At 56.1% G+C, this 25858-nt stretch overlaps 2 protein-coding genes and 1 long non-coding RNA gene across 4 annotated transcripts; 2 read left to right on the top strand and 1 right to left on the bottom strand.

Annotated features, from left to right (window-relative positions):
- Positions 1–813: 813 nt before the first annotated feature.
- Cys1 (cystin 1) lies at positions 814–5644 on the top strand. The gene is made up of 3 exons (XM_013144446.3): positions 814–1051; positions 3094–3158; positions 4869–5644. Exons 1-3 carry the CDS (start codon positions 815–817, stop codon positions 4972–4974), a joined length of 408 nt encoding a protein of 135 aa, XP_012999900.3. The 5' UTR covers position 814; the 3' UTR covers positions 4975–5644.
- A 1269-nt stretch (positions 5645–6913) lies between these two features.
- On the bottom strand, positions 6914–13698 carry Klf11 (KLF transcription factor 11). 2 transcript variants are annotated; one of them, XM_003462699.5, is made up of 4 exons: positions 13507–13698; positions 11706–11957; positions 10391–11258; positions 6914–8860 (listed from the first exon to the last, which is right to left on the bottom strand). In XM_003462699.5, the coding sequence occupies exons 1-4, from the start codon at positions 13546–13548 to the stop codon at positions 8583–8585; spliced, it is 1440 nt and encodes a 479-aa protein (XP_003462747.1). In that variant the 5' UTR covers positions 13549–13698; the 3' UTR covers positions 6914–8582. The 2 variants fall into 2 exon arrangements, with proteins under 2 accessions (XP_003462747.1, XP_063110217.1); XM_063254147.1 differs by lacking the exon at positions 13507–13698 and adding an exon at positions 12743–12960.
- Positions 13699–13935: 237 nt separating this feature from the next.
- LOC134477140 (uncharacterized) lies at positions 13936–22540 on the top strand. Its single transcript, XR_010049051.1, has 4 exons — positions 13936–14273; positions 20882–21022; positions 22173–22216; positions 22330–22540. It is a non-coding gene; the product is annotated as an uncharacterized LOC134477140 (long non-coding RNA).
- The last annotated feature ends 3318 nt before the right edge of the window (positions 22541–25858 follow it).

The following is a 25858-nucleotide window of genomic DNA, read 5'->3' as shown; positions in this document are numbered from 1 at the left end:
GCTGGCCTTGAACTCACTCTGTAGCTCAGGCTGGCCTTGAACTTCTGGAGTTCCTCCTGCCTCAGCCTCCTGAGTGCTGAGATGACAGGCGTGCACCCCCACACCCGGTTTACGGTTCTGTTTTGGATAAACAGTGCCCTCTGCCACAGAATAATGATCAATAATACTCTGCCTCGCTGGCTTCCCAATTTCACCCCAGTGCTATGCCTGGCCCCTCCAGGTGGGGTCACTGCCGCTCCTACAAGCTGAGCTTGGCCAGGCGGTGAAGTCATCACCCAATGATCTCAAAAGGCTGAGCCCAGGGGGTATCTGAGCCCTTGGGAAGCCCCCTTCCCCCAGTACCCCCCCCCCCACTCTCCGTCCTTGCAGATGTGAGGGACCCGGTGAAGCTCGTGAGAGACACAGCGGCCTGGGGATGGAGTCTACCCGTGACCACCCTGTCCTCCTTCCACCGCGGCTGCTGCCCTCTGCTCCCACTCCCACGGCGGCCTCGCACCCCAGGACTCGCACCCCTGCTCCCCCGCCCTGTGCTGCACCCCACACCTGCTGCACCCCAGCCAGGGCTGCATCTTGACTCTGGGCCGCGCCTCGGTTTGTGTTGCACTGCAACACTAGCTGCACCCCCATCGCGGGCCGTGCTCTAACTCCTGACCATGCCCTGATACCTGTTGCACCCCTGTCTCCGCTGCACGCCATCCCGGGCCGCCCTCCCAGTCCTCGAACCGGGCCGCACTTCATTCCGGGTCGGTCCCCCCACCCTGTCCCCTCCGCACCGTCCCCTCCCCCTCCTCGGGCCTGCGTGCTCGCCGGCGCCATGGGCAGCGGCAGCAGCCGGAGCTTCGGGGTGCAGAGGCGGCGGGGGCCCCACTGCCCCGCGGCTCCCGAGCACGGCCCGAGCGCGGCGATTGCGGCGGTGACCGCAGACGCGGCCCCGGCCCCGGAGACAGCGGCGCCCTCCGACGGCCGCGCGGAGGCGCTGCGCCTGCTGGACCTGCTGCTGGCCGAGTCCGCGGCTTGGGGCGCGCAGGGGCCCGCGGGGTCCCCGCCTGAGGTGAGTGGGGCGCCCCCCGCGTGTGCCCGACAAGTCCCCGGGGCCCTGCCCTTTGCCTGGACCCCTCCCTCTCCGCTTCCTTGGGGCATCCGGGGAGGGACCGGACGGCGCGCCTGGGCTTCTCGGGGTCCCCTGCGGCCTGGGGACCCTCTGCTCCTCCCCCCGCCCCTGTCTGGCCGTCGCGGGCGGGTCCTGGGGAGGGGGCGCTAGCCGCGACAGCGGCTCCGCCCCGGAGTGGCGCGTCGCGTCGCGTCCGGAGCTTTGGTGGAACCCCGTGTCACTGCGTTCCGAGGCCGCTTGGCTTCCCTGCCGTCCCGGGGACACTGTGACTACAGCCCCGCTTAGACGAACGGGGCCAGCAGCCTCCATTCACCATCCCCGCCCCAGCCAAGGTGACAGACAGGAGGCTCAAAGTGGGTCTCTCCACGGACCTGCGAGGCGCAGGCACAGAGGGGACGTCATCCTGTAGTTACCTACAAAGGCCCCATGGTGCACGGAACTCCCCCCACCCAAGGTCCTCCGGATTTTATAAAGAAAAGGAAGGAAATAAACCAAATTATAAAGCAGACTGTGTGGTGTGGTGCCCGCCCAAGATCCTAGCACTCTGGAGGCTGAGGCAGGAGGAGCTCCAGGCCAGCCTGGGTTACATAGAGAGGCTCTGTCTCAAAAAAAAAAAAAAAAAGACAATTACATAACAAGATTCCTAGGGGAGTCTCAGCTTCCCTCAGGGAAACTGCGGCCTACGGAGGGGAAGTGGGGGACTCTGGCCTAGCAGGGAAGCAGCTCCCTCTCGAGGTGGCTTTCAAACCCAACAGGGGTGTCCCCCATTGGCTGGGTGCCATGGCAACCGCAGTGACTTGTGACCCTCTGGACACCCGCCAGGTGGGACTCTGGTCCAGGTGCGCTGACAGAGACGGACACAGTGTGGTCAGGGGCTGCGCTGTTGGCCACCACCAGGCCGCCGGCAGGGTCAGGGCTGTGGGGACAGCCCGAGGTGGCCGACGCTGGGGTGGCACGCAGGCAGGGACGGAGGAGTCCCGCAGCAGGGCGTTGTGGTGCTCTGTGGTCGTGGGGGCTGCTCCCCAAAGGAAGGCGCCCACATGGGCACTGCCCGCGCTGGCAGCGCACCCTGGGGACATTTGCAGAACCCTTGGGAACTAGCCCTGTCAACCGCGGCCTAGGAGCAGACACCGCCGGGCGCAGCGCCCTCTGGTGGCCAACTGGGGCTTAGGCGTTCAGAGGTCTGTACCAGCGTCCTCTGGTTGTGTGCCTTCAAGTTCTACGTAAGAGCACTGCGACCAACCGAACGCGTACACCTGGGCGGCGCAGAGAAGAGAAGACTGGGTGGCTGGCACAAGCCGTCATCCCCGCGCTCGGCAGGCTGAGGCAGGAGGGTTGCCAGGCGTTCAAGGCCAGCCAGGGCTGTATAGTGAGACTGTCTCAAAAAAACAAATTAAAAATAAAGGAGAAATACTGTGACCACTCACTCCAAGTTGTTTAGTGTTCTCTGAGACAGGGACAGAAAGTAGCATGAGTTATCTGGGTAGGGAGAGTGGGGAGGGAGTGTCCCACGGGTACTGAGGGTCAGTTTTGCAAGGTCAGGGCTCCTGGGTGTGGATGGGGCAATGATCACACAGCACACAAATGCACTCACGCCACTGGGCCAGACACTTTCTGCATGTACTTCCGGGGACTGAACCCAGGGCCTTCACACGGAGCTACATCCCCAGCCCTGTTTATTTATCTATTTTTTGTCTTTTTGAGACAGAGTCTCTCTATGCAGTTCAGGCTGGACTTGAGCTCACTTTGTAGCCCAAGCTGGTCTCAGAAGGATTCTCCTGCCTCAGCTTCTCGAGTGCTGAGCAATGCACCTCCATCCCAGCCTTTTTAGTTTGTAGTTTGAGTCTAAGTTGCCCAGTCAGCGATCAAAGCTGTGACCCTCCTGCCTCAGCCTCCCAGAGTGCTGGAATGACAGGCATGTGCCACCAGCCTGGCCGCTGACCCTCACACGGTGAGGCCTCTTCCTTTGTCTCTTTCTCCAGGTGTCCCCAGGGCTGCAGGCTGAGGACACCCCAGAGAGCAGCCGAGAGAGCAGCCGAGCCTCCGAGTGAGTACAGGGGTGGTGACCCGGCTCCTGAGGCCTTAGGCCCTCACTGCTGCGGGTATCCAAGGCCCCCAGTAAGGGACAGGTGGTCACCGAAACTCGCCTGGTGAGGTCCCGCGGCTTGTTGCCAGGGCTCAGGAACTAGGATGACCTTGCTCACTGACATCTTCACTTTCTTCCGGAGGTCTCTTTGGAATGTCAGCATCTCAAAAATACCTTCCTAAACCAGGCATAGTAGTTCACAGCTGTAATCCCAGCCCTCCGGAGAGGACCCTCCTGCCTCGGCCTCCTGAGTGTACCACCACACCTGGCGTAAAGCATGCTGTTGTGGACCCTTCCGTTACCCAGCCCTCACCTCTAATGACCTGCCTGGCACTGACCCCCGGGTCTCAACTTGGTCTCTAGCCACCACTGTGTGCATAGAGCTTGACCCAGGCCCCAGGAGTCACAGAGGCCTGGTCCATCCCTTCTTGGCCTGGATGAGGTCATGACCTATGGCCCTAGGCCACCCCCACTCCCTCCAGTCCCATCCTCCACTAATTCCTTCAGAAGCTCTCAGGGAGGCTGAGGCAAGAGGGTCACACATTAGAACCCTGCCTGGGCAATTCAGTGATTTAGTAAGATCCTATTTCAAAATGAAAATGGAGATTTAGCTCAGCAGCATAAGCGCCTGCCTTGCAAGTGTGCGGTCGTGAGTTCGATCCCTGGTACTGATAAAAACGAAAAAAGACAAAAAACAAAACAAAACAAAAAAAAATGAAAAATAAAAATAGGGCTGGGGCTGGGTGTGGTGGTGCACACCTGTCATCCCAGCACTCAGGGGCTAGAAGACTGAGGCGGGAGGATTGCCACAAGTTCAAAAGCTCCATAGTGAGTCAAAAAGAATAATGAAAAAAAGGTAGCTCAGTGTAAGCCTCGTTCGATCCCAATACCAAAAATCCCAAACAAAAATAAAATGCCCTCAGCTGAGCAGCAGGCAGGTGACAAAACCAAGCAGCACCTGCTATCATCACACTTGCTGAGCCTGGGATTTCAAATTTTCTGCAAGCACGATCTTCCAGAGACACCTAAGAAAAGCCCTCCATGTGTGGGGACAGCGTCCCCTCCCAGACGCCACCCCCACCTTTCCTGCGGCCACACAGCGGCCACTCTCACCCTGCCTGTCCCCTCCCTGCACCTCCAGCAGGCCGCGGCCTGGTCCTCATGGGCAGCCCCAGGGAATGGGTTTTGGAGCTGTGAACTTAGTCTCAGCCTGAGTATCCTAAGGAGTCTGTACCCTGACCTTGGGAAGGGCCCAGAAGCTGCACAGGGAGCCAGCAGCTGGGGGCCGGTTTCTGGAGCTTTCCCTGCAGAGCTGGCCTAAGTGTTTGAGCTTCACATTAGAAGCTGGCTGTGGGGGTTCTCAAGGCCCTGTCTACACCCACTGGGGCAGGTCCCAGGATACAAAGGGAATTTCCTGTTTTCCCAGCGGGAACATGAGGCAGAATTTGCCCATGGTTGGAGGGCCAGGACATTCTAAAAATTCTCTTGAACTCACTGTGTGGCCCAAGGCTGGCCTCAAATTCCGAGAGACTCTCCTGCCTCAGCCTCCCAAGTGCTGGGGTAACAGGCATGTACCACACACCTGCTCAGTGTGGGTTTTAGGGTGGAGCCACCACAGATGAGGTGGTATGTAACAGTAATATCTCACCTGGGTCCTTTTCTCATCTGCAGAGCCCTAGGTGAGAACCCTACCCAGGCCTCGAGGCAGTCTTCCATCTCCTACAGCCGCGCGGAAGAGGAGCTGATGGCCAGTATTGAGCAGGAGTATGGCCACTAAGGCTGCTCACAGTGGCTGTCCTGGTCCCCATCTGTCCCTAGCCAGGCATCAGTGGAACAGAGCCACCTCCTGAGGACCCGCTCTGGACTCAAATCCCCCTGAGCAGTCTCGTACACAGCCGCTGAGGGGCCTGGAGACCAGCACTGGTCCTCTGTGTCGTCAGGAGCCAGTGACCCTTTCTTATGTCACCACTGTCCAGGGAGCACAGGCTTCTGAGGCTGGGACTGTGGTCAGGCGCCACCAGCCAGCATGCCCGCCATGGCAGCTTTTGCTGAAACAGGCGCCCTTCAGAGGTGGAGCCCCAGGATGCAGCCCTGGGCCAGGCGTCCCCACTCCTCTGGTCCTCAAGGGTCACCAGCTATCAGGACGCCAGAATTTCCATGGTCAGGGTGAGAGTGGCTTTGATCCCAGCTCCTAGGGCTCCTAAGCCCAAAGCATCCCTTCTGACAGGAGAGGACCACTGCTAACTCAAGTGCTGACTGTAAAAGAAGCTGAAAAAAGAATGCTGAATTTTTATTCTTAAACTGAATGTGGTGATGCACACCTGTGACCCCAATGCTGAGGTGGCTGGGGCAGGAGGATCCCAGAGAGTTTAAAGCTGAGCTGGACTAGATTGCAAGACCCTGGCCCAAAACAACAAATAAATAAAAGAGTTTTCTTACTGCCAGAACTAGGCTTTGAATTGACGCCACACTTTTGTTAAAACAGGACACCTGAGGCCGGCTTCCCACAGGACTCATAGCCCTTCCTGGGATAAAAGAGACCCCTTTCCAGGGTCATCATGCATGATGTTGTCGGGGTGTGTGCTCAGGGGAAGCTGCCAGGGCCTCTATATTGGGCGATGTCCCTTTTTATTTTGTACATTGAGACAAGAAGTCACCACATCATCCAGGCTGGGCTCTTTCTTCTGCGATCCTCCTGGCTCAGCCAGACCTGGCTTTCCAGGTGGCCGAAGGGGCTGCTGAGCACACAGAGGGGCCCTGAGAAAAGCAGCAAAGCAGGGAGGATTTGGTGGTGGTGACACAGTGGTCGCAGGGCGCAGGACTCAAGACCCTGGATGTTCTGAAAGGAACGGAAGTCTGAGATGCTGGACCCACAGAGAGGGCTGAGGGGCCCAAGGTCACCACCTGACCAGCAGGACGAGGGAGATGAAGAGCAGCAGGCTAAGCGTGGGCAGGGGACTCAGCCCTTGCCTGAGGTGCTGATCAAAAAGGTGTCAAGTGGACCACCAGGGAAACTATGTGGTGGGCCACGCTTGTAATCCCAGCACTCAAAAGGCTGAGGCAGAAGGATCATAAGCTCAAGCCCAGTCTGATTACACAGTAAGACCCTGTCACATGGTGGGAAGCATCCTCCAGAGCCCTGGGCCCAGCAGCAAGTCGTCAGAAGCTGAGGGCCCAGCCCTGGGCAGCCAGGTCTGAACGATGCCCCCAACCTCTGGTGACACCCACAGTAATTTTCCCTACAGTGCGAAAGACAAAGCCACATGGGCTCCAGGGAGAGGGACAGAAGGGAAGACGTCTGTGACACGTGTGTCTGCCTTGATGGTCCTGGTATTGTATTTTTCTTTCAAAACAAGGTCTCATTATTTGTAAGCTGGACTGGAACTTGCCATCCTCCTGCCTCAGCCTCCCCGAGTGCTAGACTGTACCGTGCAGCCACAGCCAGCCCAGGATGTAGTGCTTGGCCCTAGGCAGGGATGGAGTGAGGAGGTGGGGAGACCCCTAGGGCCTGCTCCACGCCCCCCACCTGAGAGTTGAACAATTGCAGAGCCACCCTGTGCACCGGTCCCATCCCATTCTCGTCCCCAAAACTTGAAGAGAAGGTGCAGCCCCACTTTTGAAGTAGCAGGGCCTGACGAGCTCTGGGAACCAGGCCGAGTCCAGACCCACTGCCACTGCCAATCTGGGCCAGGGGAAATGAGCAGGACACAGTCCAGTTTGCAAATCAAGAAAATTTTATGATTTGAAAAAAACATTACATTATACATACTCATTTAAATAACAGGCTGTAGTCTGTTACATAGGAGAAAATTATGAAACATTTTAAGTTTTATCACTGAAACTACTTTTTAAAGGCTCAAAGTCAAAAAAGCTCAAGCAAACCCAAGAAGGGTAAAGTGCAGGGACCCGTTGTGCGGCGGGCAGAACAGGCAGAACGGGCGGCAGGGTGGTGTGGGTTTGCGGATCAGAGCCGGTGCCCTGACGGCCATCCCCAGGAGCAAGCGGGTAGCCCCCAGCACACCCCCGACCGAGCAGGAAGCGGGAGCTTGGCTGTGAACGCTATCCACCGTGCACTGCAGAGCATGGAGTCCAGGCCGAGGGCCCCGTCCCAGCAGAGCTCTGGAGCAGGGCAGCAACCAAGTGGCCCACACTTGGCCAGTGTCACATCGACCTCAGGTGAGGGCAGGGGACGGGCAGCAGGGTCACATGTTCTACACACAGGTTCCCCAGAAGCTCCAGGAACACAAGTATCCAACTGTGCACAGCATGAAAATGCATAACTGCACACACACACTCCACACGTGCGCACACGTACACACACACATGAAAAGCAGCTGAAATAAAAGGGCGACTCTGTGGGCATCAAGTCACACACTGAGGATGGCTGGCTGGGTGGAGTGGTGGCAGACTGCAAATGGAAAGGCAGCTCCCGCCCCACCCTCACCAGAATAAAGGCTAAGTCCCCAACACCTTGGCTAAGCACACAGTGCAGTCACAACCCCTCCACCACCACAGCAGTGGGGGTCCCCTTCCTCTGTGGCCTTGGACCAAGCCTCAGTGACAGCACAGCCTGGGCTCGCCTGGGCCAGGGCCTTGGAGGCCACAGCCTCCCTCCTCAGGGCCTCCCTTCAATCTGGAGCCACACAGCCCATAGCAGCCCATGAGCTCCCTGCAGTCCTTGCACCCAGGGAACCAAAGCTTGTGGCCTCGTGCCTGCCCCACCACCTGAGGCCACTTCCCACACGGCTAGCCATCAGGGGAGGCCCAGTCAAGAGATCAGCGGACACACGACCAGCTGATGGGCCGAGTGACACCTTGGGCACAAACTGATCTTCCTTGGCCCGAAGGACACCAGCACCCCACACTTGGGCCCCTCCTGTTCTCTGAGAGGCCCCATAACCTGCGTCTTGTCTCCAGGGGTCCTCAGCTCTAACAGAGTGGCCACGGCTTCTTTCAGGGTGTTCACTAAACACCAAGGAGGCTAAATAGAAACGGGTGATGCAAGCACCAACAATATAAATACTTTTATAAAAAACAGTATAAAATTAGTACCCTGTCTTCTTTCTACAAAACAGAATAGAAAGCTTGTAAAAACCCAGACTTACTCTGTAAACTTTACTGCCAAAATGGTTATGTGAACCCTGGTGATTTATTCTTTTTGTGGCACCGGAGGCTGAACTCCCAGCTTTCTGCTTGCCAGGCAGTCACTTAGGCCCCTGGGCAAGACCCTGGCTGAGCTGGTCACCGAGACGATCAAGTCCCCCGTTTCCTTACACAAAAAGATACTTGTGAAACTGCAAAGGACACGGAACAGGGTCCAGAACAGAAAAGAAATGAGCAATGTGCACGATGCCCACAGCCCCGCAGCCTAGGCGGAGCAGGTGCTCAGGATGAGGTGGGCACAGGCCCCATGGGGCTGCCTGGGCCCTCACTTCGCCTGCCTGCCTCCACTTCTGACTCTGCCTGCCAGCCCAGAAGCTTCTTGGCACTCAGGTGGCGTCGCGCATGCTTGGTCAGATGATCGCTGCGCATGAAGCGCCGCTCGCACACAGGGCAGGCAAACTTCTTCTCCCCGGTGTGCGTGCGTCGGTGCCGTGACAGCTCATCCGAGCGCGCAAATTTCTTCCCGCAGCCATCCCAGCTGCAGCTGAAGGGCTTCTCCCCTGTGGCAAAAAAGCACACATCAGAGAAGTCAGGCGACACCGCTGCTACCAGCCTGACAGGTGACAGGTGCTACCAGCCTCAGAAGCAGTGGTCAGAGCTTTGATGTCAAACTAAGCTAACCTGCAGGTGGCAGGAGGCTGAGGCAGGACTGTGGCAGGTCCTAGGCCAGCCTGGGCTACGTACCAAGTTCAAGGCCATGCTGAACTATTTTTGAACTATTTTTGAGACCCTGTCTCAAAAATACAAACCAAACAAAAACATATCTTTAGGCCAGGTACAGTAGCTCGTATCACTCCAGGACTCTGGAAGGCTGAGGCCGTAAGATCACAACTTAAATCCAAGACACTGCAATTTGGCAAGACTCTATTTCAAAATAAATAAAATAGAACAAGAACTCAGGGATGTCACTCAGTTCAATTCCCAGTTTTACACATATATGTAGTTTTTAAAGAAAAATAAAAAATACATTATTACAGCTTGGAATAGAAGGAATAACTTTTTGTGTGCTATTTCTTTGAAACAGGGTCTTGCTCCGTAGTTCAGGTTAGCCTCAGTCTCATGGTGATCTTCCTGCCTCAGCCTCTCCAGCACTGGGATTACAGGGGTGCACCATGCCCAGCTGTGGGTAAGAATCCTGAAAAGAACAATTGCTTCCCTGTTAGAACACTCTGCACGTTGCAACCACGAAGGTTTCTAAGCCCTGCATCCTCTTTGGTGGACACACAGCTCAGATCCTCAAGGACACCTGTCTGCAAGCTTCGAGCTGCTGAGCACCCAGCAGGTGACAGTGCAGTCATCCCGGGCTTGGAGGTGTTTGAGCACCCAGTCAGCATGGCTCCCCAGCCTCAGGAGACCCCCTGTACCCAAAAGCCTTGCTCTTTGCCCGAAAGTCAGAAAGCCAGCGTGGACCTGGCTCTTGTGGGTTCCTGATTTGTCTTACACATCTGTCCTCATGCAGCGCTGCCCCCAAGGACGGTGACAATGGTGCAAAAGGTCCAAGGCCTTCCACCTCTGCCTGCAGTGAGGTCGCCACTCCGGCCGGACCTGACCCCAGGGCCCACAACAGAACAGGTAGTGGCTGTGAAGTGATAGTGAGGGCTCTGCATCTCTGCTCTCACGCCGGATGCAGACCACAGCAGGGCAGCCATGCATGGATTAGCGCATGGCCACCATCTGTCTCCAGCTGTCGCCCACTCCTTTGGGCTCTCCAGGACTGGCCAAGCCAACGGAGCCTCTCCCTGCAAACCCTAGCCTCCTGAGGACCTGCTGGGTCCGAGGGTCGGCAGAAGTGCACAGTGGCCCATGGGACTGAATTCCATCTGGCAGCGCCTTGGCTCCCTGATGCAATTCTCTCCCCCTCCGACTGCAAATGGAGCTGGGTGAGAACTGAACTGGTTTCCCCAGGAGGCCAACATGGCACCAAGCCCCTAAATAAGATTTAAGATTTAGGCCTTGTCCAGCTCGGTCTGGGAGCAGACTCATGGTGGTATTCCTTCCCAAAGCCTATGCCCTGAGGCTGCTGCACCTACCTGTGTGAGTGCGCAGGTGTCCCTTTAGGTGTGAGCTCTTGAAGTAGGTCTTACGGCAGCCAGGGAAGTCGCATACATAGCTTCTCCGCCGGGAGAAGTCCACCTGCGGGGCGAAGCTTTGGCTGGAGGCAAAGAGCATGGGCATGGGGGCGAGGGGCAGCAGCCTGGTGCTGCCTACAGTGACCACACCAGGTGGGCAAGTGGCAGCTGGGGGCAGGGCTGGTGGGGGCAGTACTAGCATCACGGCTCCCTGTGGTGCAGGCGAGGCCTGGGGCAGGATGGGCTTGCCAGGTCCAGTGGACATCAGTGTAGGAGGCTGGAGGAAAGCTGGCAGCACCCCAGCCTGCCCGGACACAGGGATGGGGACCATCTGGCAGAGGACAGTAGGGCTAGGGACAGAGAAAAGAGGGCCTGGCCTGGGGCTGCTCCTCCATGGCAGGTGGCCACCAGGACTCTTTGGTGAGCAGGCCTGTGGGGCAGTGGGCAACACCAGCTGCTGGTTTCTGTCCGCACAGAGAGGGCTGCCAGGCTCGTGAGAGCAAGGCTGGCAGTAGGTAGCACTGGTGAGTTGGGAACTGTCCTGGAGGCGTGAGTCCAGTGGGGTGTCACCTGGGCCCACGGGCCGCCCCTCCCCGGCCCTGTCCATGGCCAACTGTCCCTGGGGCTGCCCAACAGTGGAGTCGGTGAGGGTGACACTCTCCCCGGTGTGCCTGATCACGCTTGTCTCCACAGCTCGGTGGGGCTCCAGTCCTGGCGATGCCCACTCTACCCTCCGGCCCAGCATTTTGGCTGCCAAGGTGTGGGCTGCCTGGGGAGGGAGCCCTGGTGGTGGCTCCACAAGGTCCGGGCTCTGAGGTGGCGTCATACACTGGAAAACAAGGAAGCATGTGACAGCCAAGTGCTGGGCCACTCAGGGCAAACCACTGTGCTGCTCCCTTTAAAGGTGTATCTACAGAACCAGGCCCGAGCTAGCCACTGCCCCCTATACTGCTCTCAAGACCTCAAGGGGCATCAGTTGTCCACTTCTTGACAAGACTGTGCCCAACAGACCTCTGAGGAACAAGTGAAGCACCACCAGCTCCAGTGCCCCAATCCCTGGCTCCATAGACTTCCAGCCTGCAGCCCAGGTCAGTCACAGCCTAACTGTCACCTCTAGAGCTTCTCTAACACAGAAGCAAGGTCACAGCATGTTACAGACACACAAGGGGGTCTCCTGGAGTCCATGGCGGGGGCAGCATGCTCCTCCTCAGCCCACATTGCCAAGTGCCTTGTGGCCCACACCACCTAGCCTCCTCCAGGCACCTCCACCTCTTACCAGTGTCGAGAAAGCCTGGAAGTCCTTGGGCAGCTCGGGCGCAGCCGCTTCGCCGGAGTCAGAGTCGGAGACAGGGGTGAGTGGCCTCGTCCTCAGCAGCTCGCCCTTCTGGGCTCTCTGTCCCCAGGCACTCATGCACATGAGGGCCTCCACGGCCTCCATGTCCGTCTGTTCCAGGACGCTGCATGCAGACAGTTCGCTGTCATGCTGCTTCCTCTCCAGGATGGACTCGCAGATATCCATGATGTCCACCTAGGGTGAGACCCGCCCAGCAACTCAGTGCATGGGGACAGAGCAGGCAAGGCCACCAGAACAGGGCTGCACAGCACCCCAGGTGCTGCTAGGACAAGTCTTCCGGGGACTGTGCACAGCACTTCCACTTCCAGACTGTACTTGACCCTGCTGAGAGCCCTGCTTGACTCACACCAGAGGCATAAGCCAGAGTGGCAGCGAAGAGTGTCCAGGACGAAGAGTGTCACAGGGCAGGTGAGCACACAATAACACTAACTGCCTGGGGGGTGAGGCACCCCTGAAGATACCTGCGCCCGCAAAGTCATCAGGCCAGAGCAAAGGCCAAATCTGATGTCTGAACCCCAATCAAGTGGCCCAAAGCCTGCTTCCTAGCAAATGCAAAAAAATTAAGGCAATCACTACACTCAAAGCCAGAACAGATAAAGTGTAAAATATCCACCATGGGGGAGGGGCGCACACAGTAATCCCAGCATCCAGGAGGTGGAGGCTGGAGAAACACTGCAAATTGAAGGTCAACCTGAACTACCTGGGGAGTTCAATTCAAGGCCAGCCTTAACTGAAGTGAAACCCTGTCTTAAAATAAACAAAACAAAAAACAATCCACACAAACCAGAAGGACCCCTTCTTGGCATGCTACAACCAGGAACTGGGAGGAAGGAACTAAGCGATTTCTCCTCTTCGGAGAACACACCTAAGATTTGTACACACCAGCTCCTACTAGATTTGCCCGAACACCAAAGCTTTCCATCTTGCAGTCCCCCATACCAAACAAATCAAGAAGCTACCTTAGCCAAGTGTCACCTGCCCGATGTCCGTCCTTTCGCCCGGTCTAGAGACTGCACTGCAGCGGCGCAGGTGGGAAAAACACAGCCTAGCGTCTTGGGGCCTGAAGCTGGAGCCAGAAGGCGCTCTGGGGCCTCCAGCAGCTCTCAAGCCACAAAGAAGTAGACAACCGTTGCAGCTCACAGGCCCGAAGCACTTTCCACGTGCAAAGTTCCCGCCAGCAGCCTCTGCCCCGCCCACAGCCCACCCCGCGTCCAGTTCCAGCGTTGCCTTAACTAGTCCGCCTTTGTTCCGCCCCCTTCCCGTCAGCCACCCTCGGCCCCGCCCTTCGCTGCGTGCCGCGTTCTACTCTTTTAGCTTCCGCTTTGGCTCCGCCCTCAGGCGCACCACCCCGGCCACGCCCTCCTTGCCACGCCCCCGCTATCCACCTAACCCTTCACTGCCTTGGCCCGCCCCTTGCCTGCTGCCTTCCAGCCGGGGACCTCGGCCCCGCCCGCACTCCCGCGTGCAGCTTTCCCGCCAGCCGCGCCCCCTGCCCAACGGCCACCCACCACAGGCCCGGGTGACGTCATGGCTGGAAATAGCCCCGCGCCGAACAGAGTGCGGATTCCAGACAAAGCTGCACTGGCCGCGCGGCACACGCCCCCTATCTACCCGGCCCCGAGCCCGCGCGCACGCCCGGCCCATCACCGGCGGCTCCATTGCGAGGTTCCGCGCTTCGCCGATACACTAACTGGCGTCCTCCCGCCCACGCCCCGCCACTTACCGTGCGCGCATCGCCCGGGCCGGCCGAGGCCGGGGTGTGCATGATGCCGACGTCGGCGAGCAACAAAACAGCTGCGGCCGTGGGTTGGGCGTGAAGCGGCGGCGGCGGCGGCGGCGGCGGGGACCGGAGTTCCCGGCCCGGCGCGCGCCTCCGCCCGCCCGCGCGGTTCTGCCCCGGCGCTGCCCAGTAAGAGTAGGGCGGGGCGCCTCCGAGGGAGCGGCCGGGGGCGGGGCGCACGAACCAAAATACACCGCCCCTCGGAGGCGGGCCCACCTCCGCTGGCCAATCGGCACAGAACCGGTGCGCGGCCGGCCAATCAGCGCCACGGGGGGCCGCGTGATCCGAGCCTGGCCGAAGCGTGATGGAACTGGGTGGGACGCGGCACGTGTTTTGGTCTGGCCGGAGGGCGGGGCGCTGCTCCGGGGAAAGTAGGGGAAAGGTCCCGCCGGTGGCGGCGGGGAAGTCTCGGGTTGGGGACGCCGCCCCGAGTGTTGTGAACCGGCAGCGTGCGGCGCAGGGCTCGTCCCTGCGTTCGTCCGCCTGTTTTAAATGTCAGTGTACCCACACGCGGCTCCTGGAGTGCGTGCTTGGCTGGGAAGAGGACTGATCTCCGGCAGCCGCAGGGACATTTCTGCGAGTCTCACAGGGGACGCCTCCTCTGCAGGCCCCTGGGGCTGGCTGTTCGGCACGGCGTATCTGAACTCGGACCCTTCCCTGCCGAATCACCCCTCTGGGAGGTCCGAAGGCGCCCTGTGTGTCTCGATGAGGTGACAGCTTACTCTGGGTTGCTGGGTTCCCAAGTCCGGCAGTGGGACCCCGTCTGCCTGTGAGCCCGCGTTTGCGGGGCTCGGATGGGGTGAGGCAGAGCAGGGTGCGGAAATGCTTAGGGCAGCAGACAGTGGACCCAGGAGCAGCTGCCGGCCTTTGTCCAGTTGAGGACGCCAAGGCGGGGTGCAGGACTCCTGACACCCCTGTCTTTCACGGCTCTTGACTGGTTGACCAGAGGCTTCAGTCGGCCAAAGAGAGGATATTTGTTGAAAGTAACAGTAGGATGAGTCAGGCGTGCTGGTGCAGACCTGTAATCTCACTGTTCTGAGAGGCTGAGCCAGGAGGGTCCCAACTTTGAAACCTGCGTGGCAACCTGAGCGAGACCCTATCTTGACATGAGAAATTGGAAGGAGGTGTCTCAGAGAACTGCAGAGAACGCTCTGCACCCGCACTTGGCAGTTCTCTTCTGCCTGGCCCCTCTGACTGGTGCCCTGAGTCTCTGCATATCCTGACAGTCGCCACCCAGTATCCCTGGGGTCTCCAGCCCTTTCCATCTGCCTCTGTTCTTGGCATAGTGGCTGCCTCCTTGCTGGGCTTCCCCAGCACCAACCTCTTCCATCAGCTGGAGCGTTGCTGTTGTTTGAATGTCACCCAGATTCCATGTGTTGGAAACTCATCTCCGAAGTGTTCAGTTAGTGACATTCCGAGGCTCCAAGGCAGGCTGTGTTGCAGACTGGCTCTGACTCCATGGGGAGGGACCCCACCCACCCTGTTAGGAGTAAGTGGGTCTTTGTGTTGTGTCCTGCAGGGATTTGTCTTCTCCTCACCCTCCCTGGAGCTCTTGGGGGGAGGGATTTAACCCAGGGTCCCTTGGCCACTTAGCTATAGTCCCTGACATTGAGCTCACTATGTGGTTCAGGCTGGTCTTGTAGTCACAGAGATCTTTCTGCTTCAGCCTGTCCCAAATGCTGGGATTACAGGCATGCAATGTCACACGCACCTTACTATTTATTTTGATAGTGTCTTGCTGAGTTGCCCTTGAAATATTCCTGTCTCAGCCTCTGGAGTAACTAAGATCACAAGCATGAACCACTGTATCTGGTTCTGGCTTGCTTCTCTTGTCTGCTCTTTTCTTTCTTTTTCTAAGCAGCAATCAGATGGCTTTGATCTGCCATGCCTTTCAACCATCATATGTCTGTGTCACCTTAGACCTAACTGCCACAGAGGGCAGGCATGGTGGTGCCCGCCTGTGACCTCAGCACTGGGGAGGCTAAGGATCACGCCCATTCTGAAGTACATAGAAAGACGACGCTGTCTCAAAAAAACTAAATAAAGCCAGGCATAATGGCACATGCCTGTAATCCCAGCACTCAGAAGGCTGAGGCAGGGAGATTGCTGTGTGTTTGAGGCCAGCCTGAACTGCATAAAAATATCCTGTCTCAAAAGGATAAAACAAAACAAAGGACGGGGGATAAACTCAACTGTACAAGTGCCTGCCTGGTAAGGGCAAGTTCCTGAATTTGAGTCCCAGTTCCAAAATAAGTAAATAAATGCCAGCGAGGCAGCTGAGCATGGTGCCTCTGAAATTGTGAACAAGCACACTTCCTCGGTTTGTCTTTTTCCAGTGGGGATGAAAAGCTAACTCTGGATAGTGAGGCTGACACTCCCCAGGGGCAGCTGGCTGGAAGGCATTTGTGGTTTTGCACAAAGATAACAAAGCTGGGCATGGTGGTACACCCTGTGGTCCCAACTCTGTGAGGCTGAGGCAGGAGGACTGCCAGTTCCAGTCCAGCCTGGGGAATTCAATGACTTAGAACCTTTCTCCAAATTTAAACATAAAAGTGGAGGAAGGGCGCGCTGGGATGGTAGGTCAGTGCAAAGGCTCTGGCCTTAAAGAATGAGAAGACACTGGAACTGGTGCCTGGTGCAGCAGGAGGTGAGTAGTGTAGGGGTCGAGCCCTGGGCTCCCCAGTTACCTGGCCATGGTGTTTTGTTCTAACAAGACAGCCAGGGGGCTTGGGTACCTGACAGCAGCCCCACATGAACCTGCTGGTTGGATGGAATCTGCAGGCAGGGAAACCCCCAGACCCGGCTCCCAGAACAGCTGTGCTCACAGCCCCATGGGCTGTGCCTCAGGAACCCAGAGCTGCTGATCTGGACGCATCCTGGGGCTGGCAGGGGCTGGCAGCAAGGACACAGGGTCACACTCCTTCCAGTCACCTGTGCCCCATCCCCCAGTCACAGACCCATGGCTGGTCTTGCATGCTGTGCAGTGCTACAGCCCTTAACTGGAACCCAGCCTGGCACCAACCAGGAACAGAGTGGGTTGGGCCGCTGCCCTCTGCACCCCAGGCTGACGCAGAGGAGGCTGGAGCAAGAGAGCCGCCCTCCTGCCTGTTACTGTTGCTTACCGCTTCCTGTGCTTCTCTCTCTCTTTCCTTCTTTCTTTCTTTCCTGGGAATTGGACCCGGAGTCATTCCCACTGGGCTACATCCCCAGCTGTTGGAGCCTTTGAAGCCGAATACATGTGCAGGGCTGTGTCATGGCCCAGGCCTGGTGGAACTGAACAAAGAGATGCCTCAAAGGACAAGACAGGCCACAGCTGAGGACACCTGGCTTCAACCCCAGTTAACAGGACAGAGATCAGAGATGGCAGCTGCAGGCACCTCACTCCTGTAGTGGAAGTCACCTGGAGACTTCCTCCTGGGATACTTCTTAATTAGCATCGTCTGTTGCTTGGAGGGGTCCTTGAATCCCTCCCAAGGTCCTGCTCAGGTTTCCAGCATTTTACACTCTAACCCCTTCTTTGTTTGAATATAAGTAAATACTGGCCACCTAGAGACATTCCTTGTCCCAGCCCCCAGAGTCTTAAACCCTGCAGAGTTTTGATCCTCCTGGAGCCTTAAAATCACACCACTTGTCTCATTTATTTAAGCCTTCACCGTACCCTCATTTAGGAGATTGGGGATCTAGGTCCCCGATACCCAGCCCTTTTTTTATTTTTTGAGACACTGTCTTGCTAAAGCAGTAAGTTGATCAGGCTGTGCTCAAACTTCCAACCCTCCAACCTGGACTCCCCAGAGTGCTGGGACTACCACACCCGGCTTTATTTTTATTTTGTGCCTTAGTCTGGCTAAAGTGCCAATAAGCCCAGGAGAGTGGCTCTTGCCTCGGCTCAGATTTTTAGTCATGTGCCACCATGCCTGGCTTTTTAACGCAAGATGCTGAGAGAAGCCCAGCACTTGGCCGGGCCAGGGGTCTCCACCCTCAGCCTGGAAAGCCTGCAGCCTGTTGGGCCATCCCGGGTTTTGGCCTGATCAGGTCTCCAGGCCTCTACAGTATGCATGCCTAACACGTTCCCAGAACCCTTGATACCCTGGTCACCTGGGGTCACTATGTAAGGACTTCTGATTTATAGAGGAGATAGCTGGGGTGGTAGCACAAAGCCTGTGGTTCCAGCTCTAGAAAGGCTGAGGCAGGAGGATCACTATGCATTTGAGGCCAGCTTGGGCTACCTAGCTCTCAAAAGAAAAAAAGCCTGGAGAGGCCAGGCTGGCCTTGGAAACAGTACAAACTGCTGCTAGCACTACAGGGCCCACCATCCATGCACCTGCTTTGCCCAGCCAAGTGCCTGCAGCTAGGCACACTGCCAGGGTGGCTTCCCTGGTGACCCAGTGTGGCACTGGCCGGCAGCAGGCCCAGCGCAGCAGGAGGGCCAGGTGTCCAGAGCAGGCCAGGGAGAAACTATACAACATGGCTCTGCCTGGGTCCCTGTGGGCCCTGAGCACACACCTGCCGGCCACCTGCTCCTGCTCCCTGCCTGTGCCAGCCAGGTCTCTGGTCTGGATGCTGGGCCCCAGTTCCAGGGAGCATAGCCTTGAGCCGCTGGCCCCTCTGCCTGGATCTTCTCATACTCCCAGACCAGTCAGTGCCCTCCTGTGTTTTCCCCTGGGGTCATCCAGTACAGCTCACCCCGTTTAGCGTAATCCACATTTCAGTATCTTGTACCTGAGCCTGGGATCACCAACTCCAAGTTCATGGAGATTTTTTTCTTTTTAAAAATCTTTCTGCAGGGCTGGGGATGACCCCAAGACCTTCACATTGAGCTATGTTCCAGCCCCACCTTTTTTTCTTTAGTGTTGAGACAGGACTCGATAAGTTGCCAAGGATGTCCTGGAACTCACAGTGACCCTCCTGCCTCGGCCTTCTGAGTCCTGGGATTGGATGCAGGCATGTACCATCACACCAGCCACTTTTTAACATGCATCTTGTGTGGGCCACTTTTCACTAGGCAAGATGCCGCTGCAGCTGGGTGTTCACCTGGAGCCAGGATGGACACAAACTGGAAGGCTGGGTGCAGTGCAACTCCTGTGTGACCTTACACAGGTAGCTTGACTTCTCCGGGCTGCTTGGGCATCTGTCCAGTGGGGATGAAAATGAGTCCTCCAGAGAGACTAAGGGGATTTCCAGGAAGGCTTTGCTCCTGAGGACTTGGCCAAGGTCCCTGCCACACAATAACAGCCTCCTGAGTATTGAGGGGGGAGGTTTGTGAGGAGAGAAGTGACTGGGACCTAATTCAGTACCCAAAAAATTGGGTCTAGGAGACTGAGGCAGGAGGATCATAAGTACAAGCCCCGTGCTGGGCAGCTTGGCAAGACCCTGTCTCAGGATAAAAAATAAAACAGGGCTAAGTTTGTAGCTCAGTGCAGAGGCCCTGGATTCTGTCTCAGGAACCAAACCAGAGAGCAGGCGGAGTATCTGCGATGCGCCATCACTGTGACCTCTGTTCCTGTGCAGCCTGGCCTGCGGAGCTGACATACAGCAGACTGCAGGCCAAGTGCAAACGCTGTGACATCTTAAGAGACTTGAGCTTGAGCCACTCAAGTAGCTGTGGGAGGGGCAAGTCCACACAGGCTTGGAAGGGGAGATGAGAGATGAGCATGGGAATAAAGACTAGGAGAAAGGGCATTTTGGTGCAGAAGAATTCAGTAACTTTCTTGGTTTTTTTTTTTTTTTTTTTTTTTTTTTGTCTTTTTCCTTTTTACCGGTACCAGGGATCGAACTCATGACTGCTTGCTTGCAAGGCAGGTACTTATGCCGCTGAGCTAAATCCCCAGCCCCACTTTCTTGGTTTTTGAGACAGGGTCTCCCTGTATGGCCCAGGCTGGCCTCCAACTCACAGTAATCCTCCTGCCTCAGCCTCATAAGTGCTGGGATTACAATCATGTGCCACCACATCCTGTTTACCATTATTCTTTACAAGACACAGACTTGTTCAAGGAAAACAGTGAGTGGCTGCGTGTGCTGCATGCCTGTAATTCCGGCGCTCAGGAGGCTGAGGCAGGAGGAGGAATGCCCTGAGTTCAGGGGCAGCCTGCACTACAGAATGGCTTGCAGAAGGCGGATGGGGAGGGAGATCCCGTTGAGCTGAATTGGGGGGTATCTTGTTCTCTTTTTCTCCCCCAGTACTGGGGATTGAACCTGGGGTTTCACACTGAGCTGCACTCCCAGCCTGCTTTGATTTTCATTTTGAGGGAGGGACTGCTAACTCGCTAAATTGCCCGGGCTGTGTCAGAACTTGGGCTCCTCCTGCTTGAGCCTCCCTAGTGCAGGGTCACAGGTGTGCGGCACAGTGTCCAGCAGAGGCCCCTGTTCTTGAAAGCTTTCATCAAATCCTTTCAACCTCCCGGCATAGCTGGGTCTGCTGAAAGTGGCGTCCTCGCCTGTGGCCTGTGGACAGGGCCCAGTCCTTCAGGGCTAAGGGAGAGGACAGCATGCCTGAGGTCGGTTAGAGGCAAGGTGTGATCGGTGGCAGGACAGGGAACATTCCTGTCCTACATGCCCAGACTTGCTGTCCTCCCAGGAGCTGCTGTCCCCAAGTGCCAAGCGTGGCCTCTCCTCCTCTCCTCTTCACACTTGGTCACCTCTGTGCCACTCTCATCCCCTGGCACCCAGTGACAGACCCAGGTGTATCCAGTGTCCCTGGGAGCCAGCTGTCCTCTCTCCATAGGACATTAAGACTGTGCATAGAACTGTGATAAATGCATACTGAGCTGGGCATGGTGGTGCACACCTATAATCCTAGCACTCTGGGAGGCTGAGGCAGGAGAGTTCAAGACCAACCAACAGCTCAGCTGTGTTAACCCTGGGCAGGGAGGTCCTGTGGGCAGGAAATGCTTCCTCCCCATGACCTCCCAGCTGCTCCTACGCTGGCCACTGTGGCCTGCACACAGCATGGTGGGCTTTGTCAGGTCCTCTCAAGGCCACTTGGGCTGGGCCATCGTTCCCCTCAGGGCTCCTGGCCGGTGGCTCCAGGGTCCCCTGCCTGTGCTCCCAGATTTGTCCAATCTCAGCTCTGACCCCCAGCTCTAGGGCTGCCTGTGCTTGGAGCCGGGGCTATCTCCTTGTTATCTCCCCACATCGGGTTTGGGCAGTGGGGAAAAGGCCAGTGGCAGCAGAGCAGCCCAACCAGTCCTGCAGGCAGCAGGACCAGGCCAGGGCTGGGGGAGGGGTGGAGCCCCTCCGTCTCCAAGTGGACCCTCAGAAAGGCAGCCAGGAGCTAGGTGCCTATAATCCCAGCGCTTTTTTTTTTTTTTTTTTTTTTTAGGCTGAGGCAGGAGGACAGGCTACGTTTGAGATCAGCCCAGGCTACACAGCAAGACTTGGTCTCTAAAAGACAGAAAAAGACCTGGAAGGGGAGTGATGTGAATGTGAACAGAAGGTGGACGCAGGCGAGTCGGCCCGTCAGGTACTACTTCCTTTGAGTGTGGCGCACACACCCACACGCCTCTCTGATTCTTAGCCAGGCCTTCCTGGGGGACACTGTCACCCCATTTACAGGTGCCTGTGGGTCCGGGAGATGCAAAGCCCGAGGACTGCCCCAGGCCTTGCTGGAAGATGCAGCTGTGAGGATGTAGGTGGGGGTTTCTTTTTTTGCTGTCCTGGTCCTGGGGGATTGAGCCCAGGGCCTTTGCACAGAGCTGCATCCCTAGCCCTCTCTCATTTTTGATTTTGAGACAGGGTCTTGCTAAATTACTAATTTCCCTAGGCTGAGCTTGAACTTGAAATCCTCCTGCCTCAGCCTCACAAAGTGCTGGGATGCCCGGTGTGCCCCCATGCCCAGCTCATGTCCCAGGAGTGTGTGTGGACTCACACTGTTTCTTGTGGGTACAGCCTGGCATGGGAACTTTAGGGCTGCGTGGTGAAGCATGTATGGCTTTCCTAAGTCTTGCCACTCCGAGATCCCAACAGCAGCGTCACAGAGCCCTGCACAGTCACTCATCAAGGCTGTTACCAGTTGTTTTGTTTTGTTTTATTCAGCAATTTTATTTTTGCAATACTGGAGATTGAACTTGTGCTGGACAAGTGCTTGACCACTTAGCTACATGCCCAGCTCTTTTAGAATTTTATTTGGAGACAGAATCTCTAAATTGTGCAGCTTGGGCTGGAATGGATAACCCTCCTGCCTCAGCCTCCCACAGTGCTGGGATGACAGGTGTGTGCTGCCATTCAAATACTTTGAATTTCCACATCTACATGTTTTGTTGGTGGCATGATGGAAATGTCACACCATGGAGATGGGCACACCTTACAGATCCACAGTCTCCCACTGTGGCCCTGGCACAGAGCTGCTTGGTAAGGAGGTCCCAGTACCCACTGCACGAGACTCAGAGAGCACGACAGATTCAGCTATGCATTCCAGAGTAACCAGCCAGTGGTGGCTTGAGATGACAGTAGCATCCATTTCTCATGATTCTATGTGCTATTCCTGCCTTGGACCCAACCTACCATGGACTGAGCCCTGTGAAGCCATGAGCCAGGTCAAACTGTTCCTTCTTTAAAATGTGGCTGTTGGCCATTGTGTCTCTGGGCAGGAAGTTAACACATGTGTCTTGCAGGGGACCTGGTGGCCTATCCCTGTAAAGATGGTCCTTGGGGACAGGTAAGGATCAGGGCTTCCCCCTGTGTCCCCCTGGGTGTTCATGGCAGCCATCCAGGTGGCCCATGAAGCTGGTACCTGTGGTTTGGGACACTGAGGAAGGGTTGCTGTTTTAGGTGCCTGCAGGCAGTGGTGCAGTTTTGGGACTATGGGTTTCCAAAGCGGCGAGAGCCCCCTCCTGGACAACTGGAGAAACTCAGGAGAGAGCAAGAGAGCCCGCCTGCGAGGTTACCTCCTTCCAGGTTCCCCTTTGGGCTTCCTTTTCACAGTCTTGACCGTGGGATGGGGTAGGGGGGGGGCGGCTTGTCTCCCCCGGCATCCTGGGCTTGGTGGCCTTGAGACCCCAGCATGGGCTGGAGGTTCCAGGAAGTGTGGATCCCAAGGGTGCTGTGTGGGTGCTTTGATGGCCATGTCAACGTGGAAACCTTAGAAACAGGCTTTGCAGAGCTCTGCAGTGGCCACTTGCCCAGCTGAGTCTCAGTCTCTCTTTATTGATTTATTTTATTGGTACCAAGGATCGAGCTCACGACTGTGCACTTGCAAGGCAGGTGCTTATGCCGCTGAGCTAAATCCCCAGCCCCAGATTTTACTTTATTTTTGAGACAAGGTCTTGCCTTTCAATCCAGCCTTGAACTCACAGCAATCATCCTGCCTCAGCCTCCTGAGTAACAGGAGGGTACCTCCTGGGTAACAGCTTGTGCACCATGATGCCTGACTTTTATTTTTTTGAGACAGGGTTTCACTATGCAATTCAGGCTGGCCTTGAGCTCACTTTGTAGCCCAGGCTAGTCTCAAACTCACAACAATCCTCCTGCCTTAGCCTCCCAAGTGCTGGGATGACAGGCCTGCAGCACCATATCGAGCCCTGATTTTGTTTCTCGAGACAGGAGCTCCCACTGTAGTTCAAGCTGCCCTTGAATTTACTGTGTAGCCCTCATTGGCCTCAATTTGAACTAGTGGGGATCCTCTTGCCTCAGCCTCTTGAGTGTCACAATTTTAGGTGTGTGCCACCACACCTGGCTTTAAGTCAAGAAGCCTTTTGAAAATTAGTATTTAAAAAAATTAGTATTTTTTAAATGATAGCTCTACCAAATGTTATCGAAAGTAAAATAGCTACCAAGAGGCACTCTCTCTCTGCCCTTGTCCCTGTCCCCCTCTCTCGTAGCACCATGAAGCAAGCACATGTCTTTCCTTCCCACACAGGGCCCCTCATGGGTTGCTTTCTCTCTTCAGTTGTGATTCCCATGTTCCCGGTTTATCCTCAGCCTAGTAACTTTTAATTGGATGCTGGACATTACGCCAGGACATTGCTGGGAGTCTGGTTTCTGCTGTTTCCTTTTCCATTCCAGGGCATCGTCTTGGCCTCTAGTTAATTTATGAACCCATCAGGTGCTCCCATCGAACCTGTTGTTAGCCCATGGTGTAAAAGGTTTTGGGTCACCCTGACTCCATGGCTGCTGAGATTCTATACCTAAGACATGAAGTGAACATAGAATATCTATTTTTTAATGCTAGGGATTGAGCCTAGGGCCTTGACACTGAACTACATCTTTAGCCACTCTTTTTTATTTGACACAGGCTAAATTGCTAAGTTACCCAGGCCCGGCCCAGCGTGCCTTGAACTTGTGGTGAGCTTCCCAGCTCAGCCTCCCAGGATGCTGGGATTACAGGTATATGGTGCCACCCCTGGCCACATCTTTCCAAAGGACTAAAATTAGAACCATGAATATTGGGAATTGAAAGGGGCAGGAAATGACGTTGGAAGGGGACAGGAATGTTTTGGGATAATGAGTTTTCTGCCGGGCATTGTGGTGCATTCCTGTAATCCCAGTATGTAGGAGGCTGAGGCAGGAAATTCACCATGAGTTCAAGGCCAGTGGGCTACACAGTGAGTTCATGCCTGGCCTGAACTACAGTGAGACCCTGTCTCAAAAAGCCACACACATACAAGAAGGACTCTTCTGGCCTTTGTACATTCTCATCCCTGATTCCTGGAACCCCAAACACACATGCATGATCCGTGCAGTCTACAGGCTGAGCCCCAAACTCACGGACTCCCAGCTCCGGCCCAGCCCCTCCCTCAGCTCCCCCTGCTGCGTGACTGTGACCACCGTGTCCCGGCCTTACCTCTGGCACAGCCCCAGGCACAGAAACACTGGGTGTTTGTGGCTCTGCTCTTCCTGGAAATCAGGGGCTCTTCCCCAGGAGGCCTGGACCCCACTGTCTGTGGTCAGCTAGTTCCAAGGGGCCCCAGGAAGCAAGGGACACACTGGGGAAAGGCGATGCCTGCCACAGCTGTCCCCAGCCCAGCACCCAGCCTGGGCACAGCCAGCCTGGGGTCAGTGTCTCCACCCCTCCCCCTCCAGAAAGCTGTCACTTCAGCCACTACACTGTTGTTACCCTTCCTGGTAGTAGGCTGTGGACGCTCAGGGGCTGGGTCCTCTGCCATCCTTGAGCAGCTGCAGTTTGGACAGGTGACAGCATGGCCCATGGGATTAGGATGCAGCCTGGGCCCCGAGCACGCTGTCAGGGAGGGGAACTGTGTCCCAGGTCCATCTCTAGCTTTCTGATTAGACTTCAGCTTGTCTAGACCTTCCTGCCTCAGCCTCTCGCATGCTGGCAATGCAGGGACCGGCATCAGGTGACTTCTGGGGTCCTCTGAGAGTGGCCTCTGCCCCAGCTAGCCATGGCCCAGCCCCACTCTCCTGTGGCCCTACAGGGGACAGGTTGGGGCCCCATGCCAACCCCAAGTGACTCCTGTGAACCTCGAAAGCCTGGAGTCACTGCAGCCAGCACAGAAGGGGGTAAAAGGTCACTGCCTACTACCTTGGGCCGCTGGCTGCCTGCCACCTGGGCCAGACACTGAGGCCAGCACTGCCTGGCTGCTGGCTCGGGGGACAGCTGTGGGGATAGCCATGGGACCTGCAGTCGGGCTGGGTGGCTGGCGTGGGGACTGGGCTGTGACCTGACTGGATAGAGCCTCCCTAGGAAGAGAGGAGCTCCTGAGGAAGGTGGCCCTCAGTCCTCAGCCCCTGCCTCACCAGCCTGGGCCTGTCTCCAGCTAAAACTGGCTAAGTCCTGGAAAGGCGTGCAGAGTTGGTTTACTACACAGTTCCTTGAAGCTGGGTATGGTGGGATACACTGTAATCCCTGCACTGCAGCTGAGGCAGGAGAATCTCTTTGAGTTCAAGGCCAGCCTGGGCTACATAGTAAAATACTCTCTCAAAAAAAAAAAAAGATAATAATAATAAATAATTTAGTTCTTTTGGATACCTATAAGAAAAACTTAAGATGATGGAAGCAATCTAATATATGTGAAATGAGAAAATGCTAATGTAAGTATATTTCATTTATATATATATATATATATATATATATATATATATATTTTGTCTTTTTCCTTTTTATCAGTACTGGGGATTGAACTCATGACTGCCTGTTTGCAAGGCAGGTGCTTATGCCACTGAGCTAAACCTCCAGCCCCCATATTTTTTTTTTTTTTTTTGAGACAGGTCTTTATGCAGTTCAAGCTGGCCTCAAACTCACAGCAATCCTCCTGAGTGGTGGTATTACAGATGTGTGCCACCATACGCAGGCTGTTGCTAGTATTTTAAGATCTCTATTTTGTCTTGTAATAGATAATAA

The sequence above is a fragment of the Cavia porcellus genome, unplaced genomic scaffold (assembly GCF_034190915.1).
Source record: "Cavia porcellus strain 051 isolate PalLab524CR breed Dunkin Hartley unplaced genomic scaffold, mCavPor4.1 scaffold_8, whole genome shotgun sequence".
Lineage (NCBI taxonomy): Eukaryota > Metazoa > Chordata > Mammalia > Rodentia > Caviidae > Cavia > Cavia porcellus.
The sequence above is the reverse complement of the archived record's forward strand: the minus strand, read 5'-3'. Positions and strand labels throughout refer to the sequence as shown.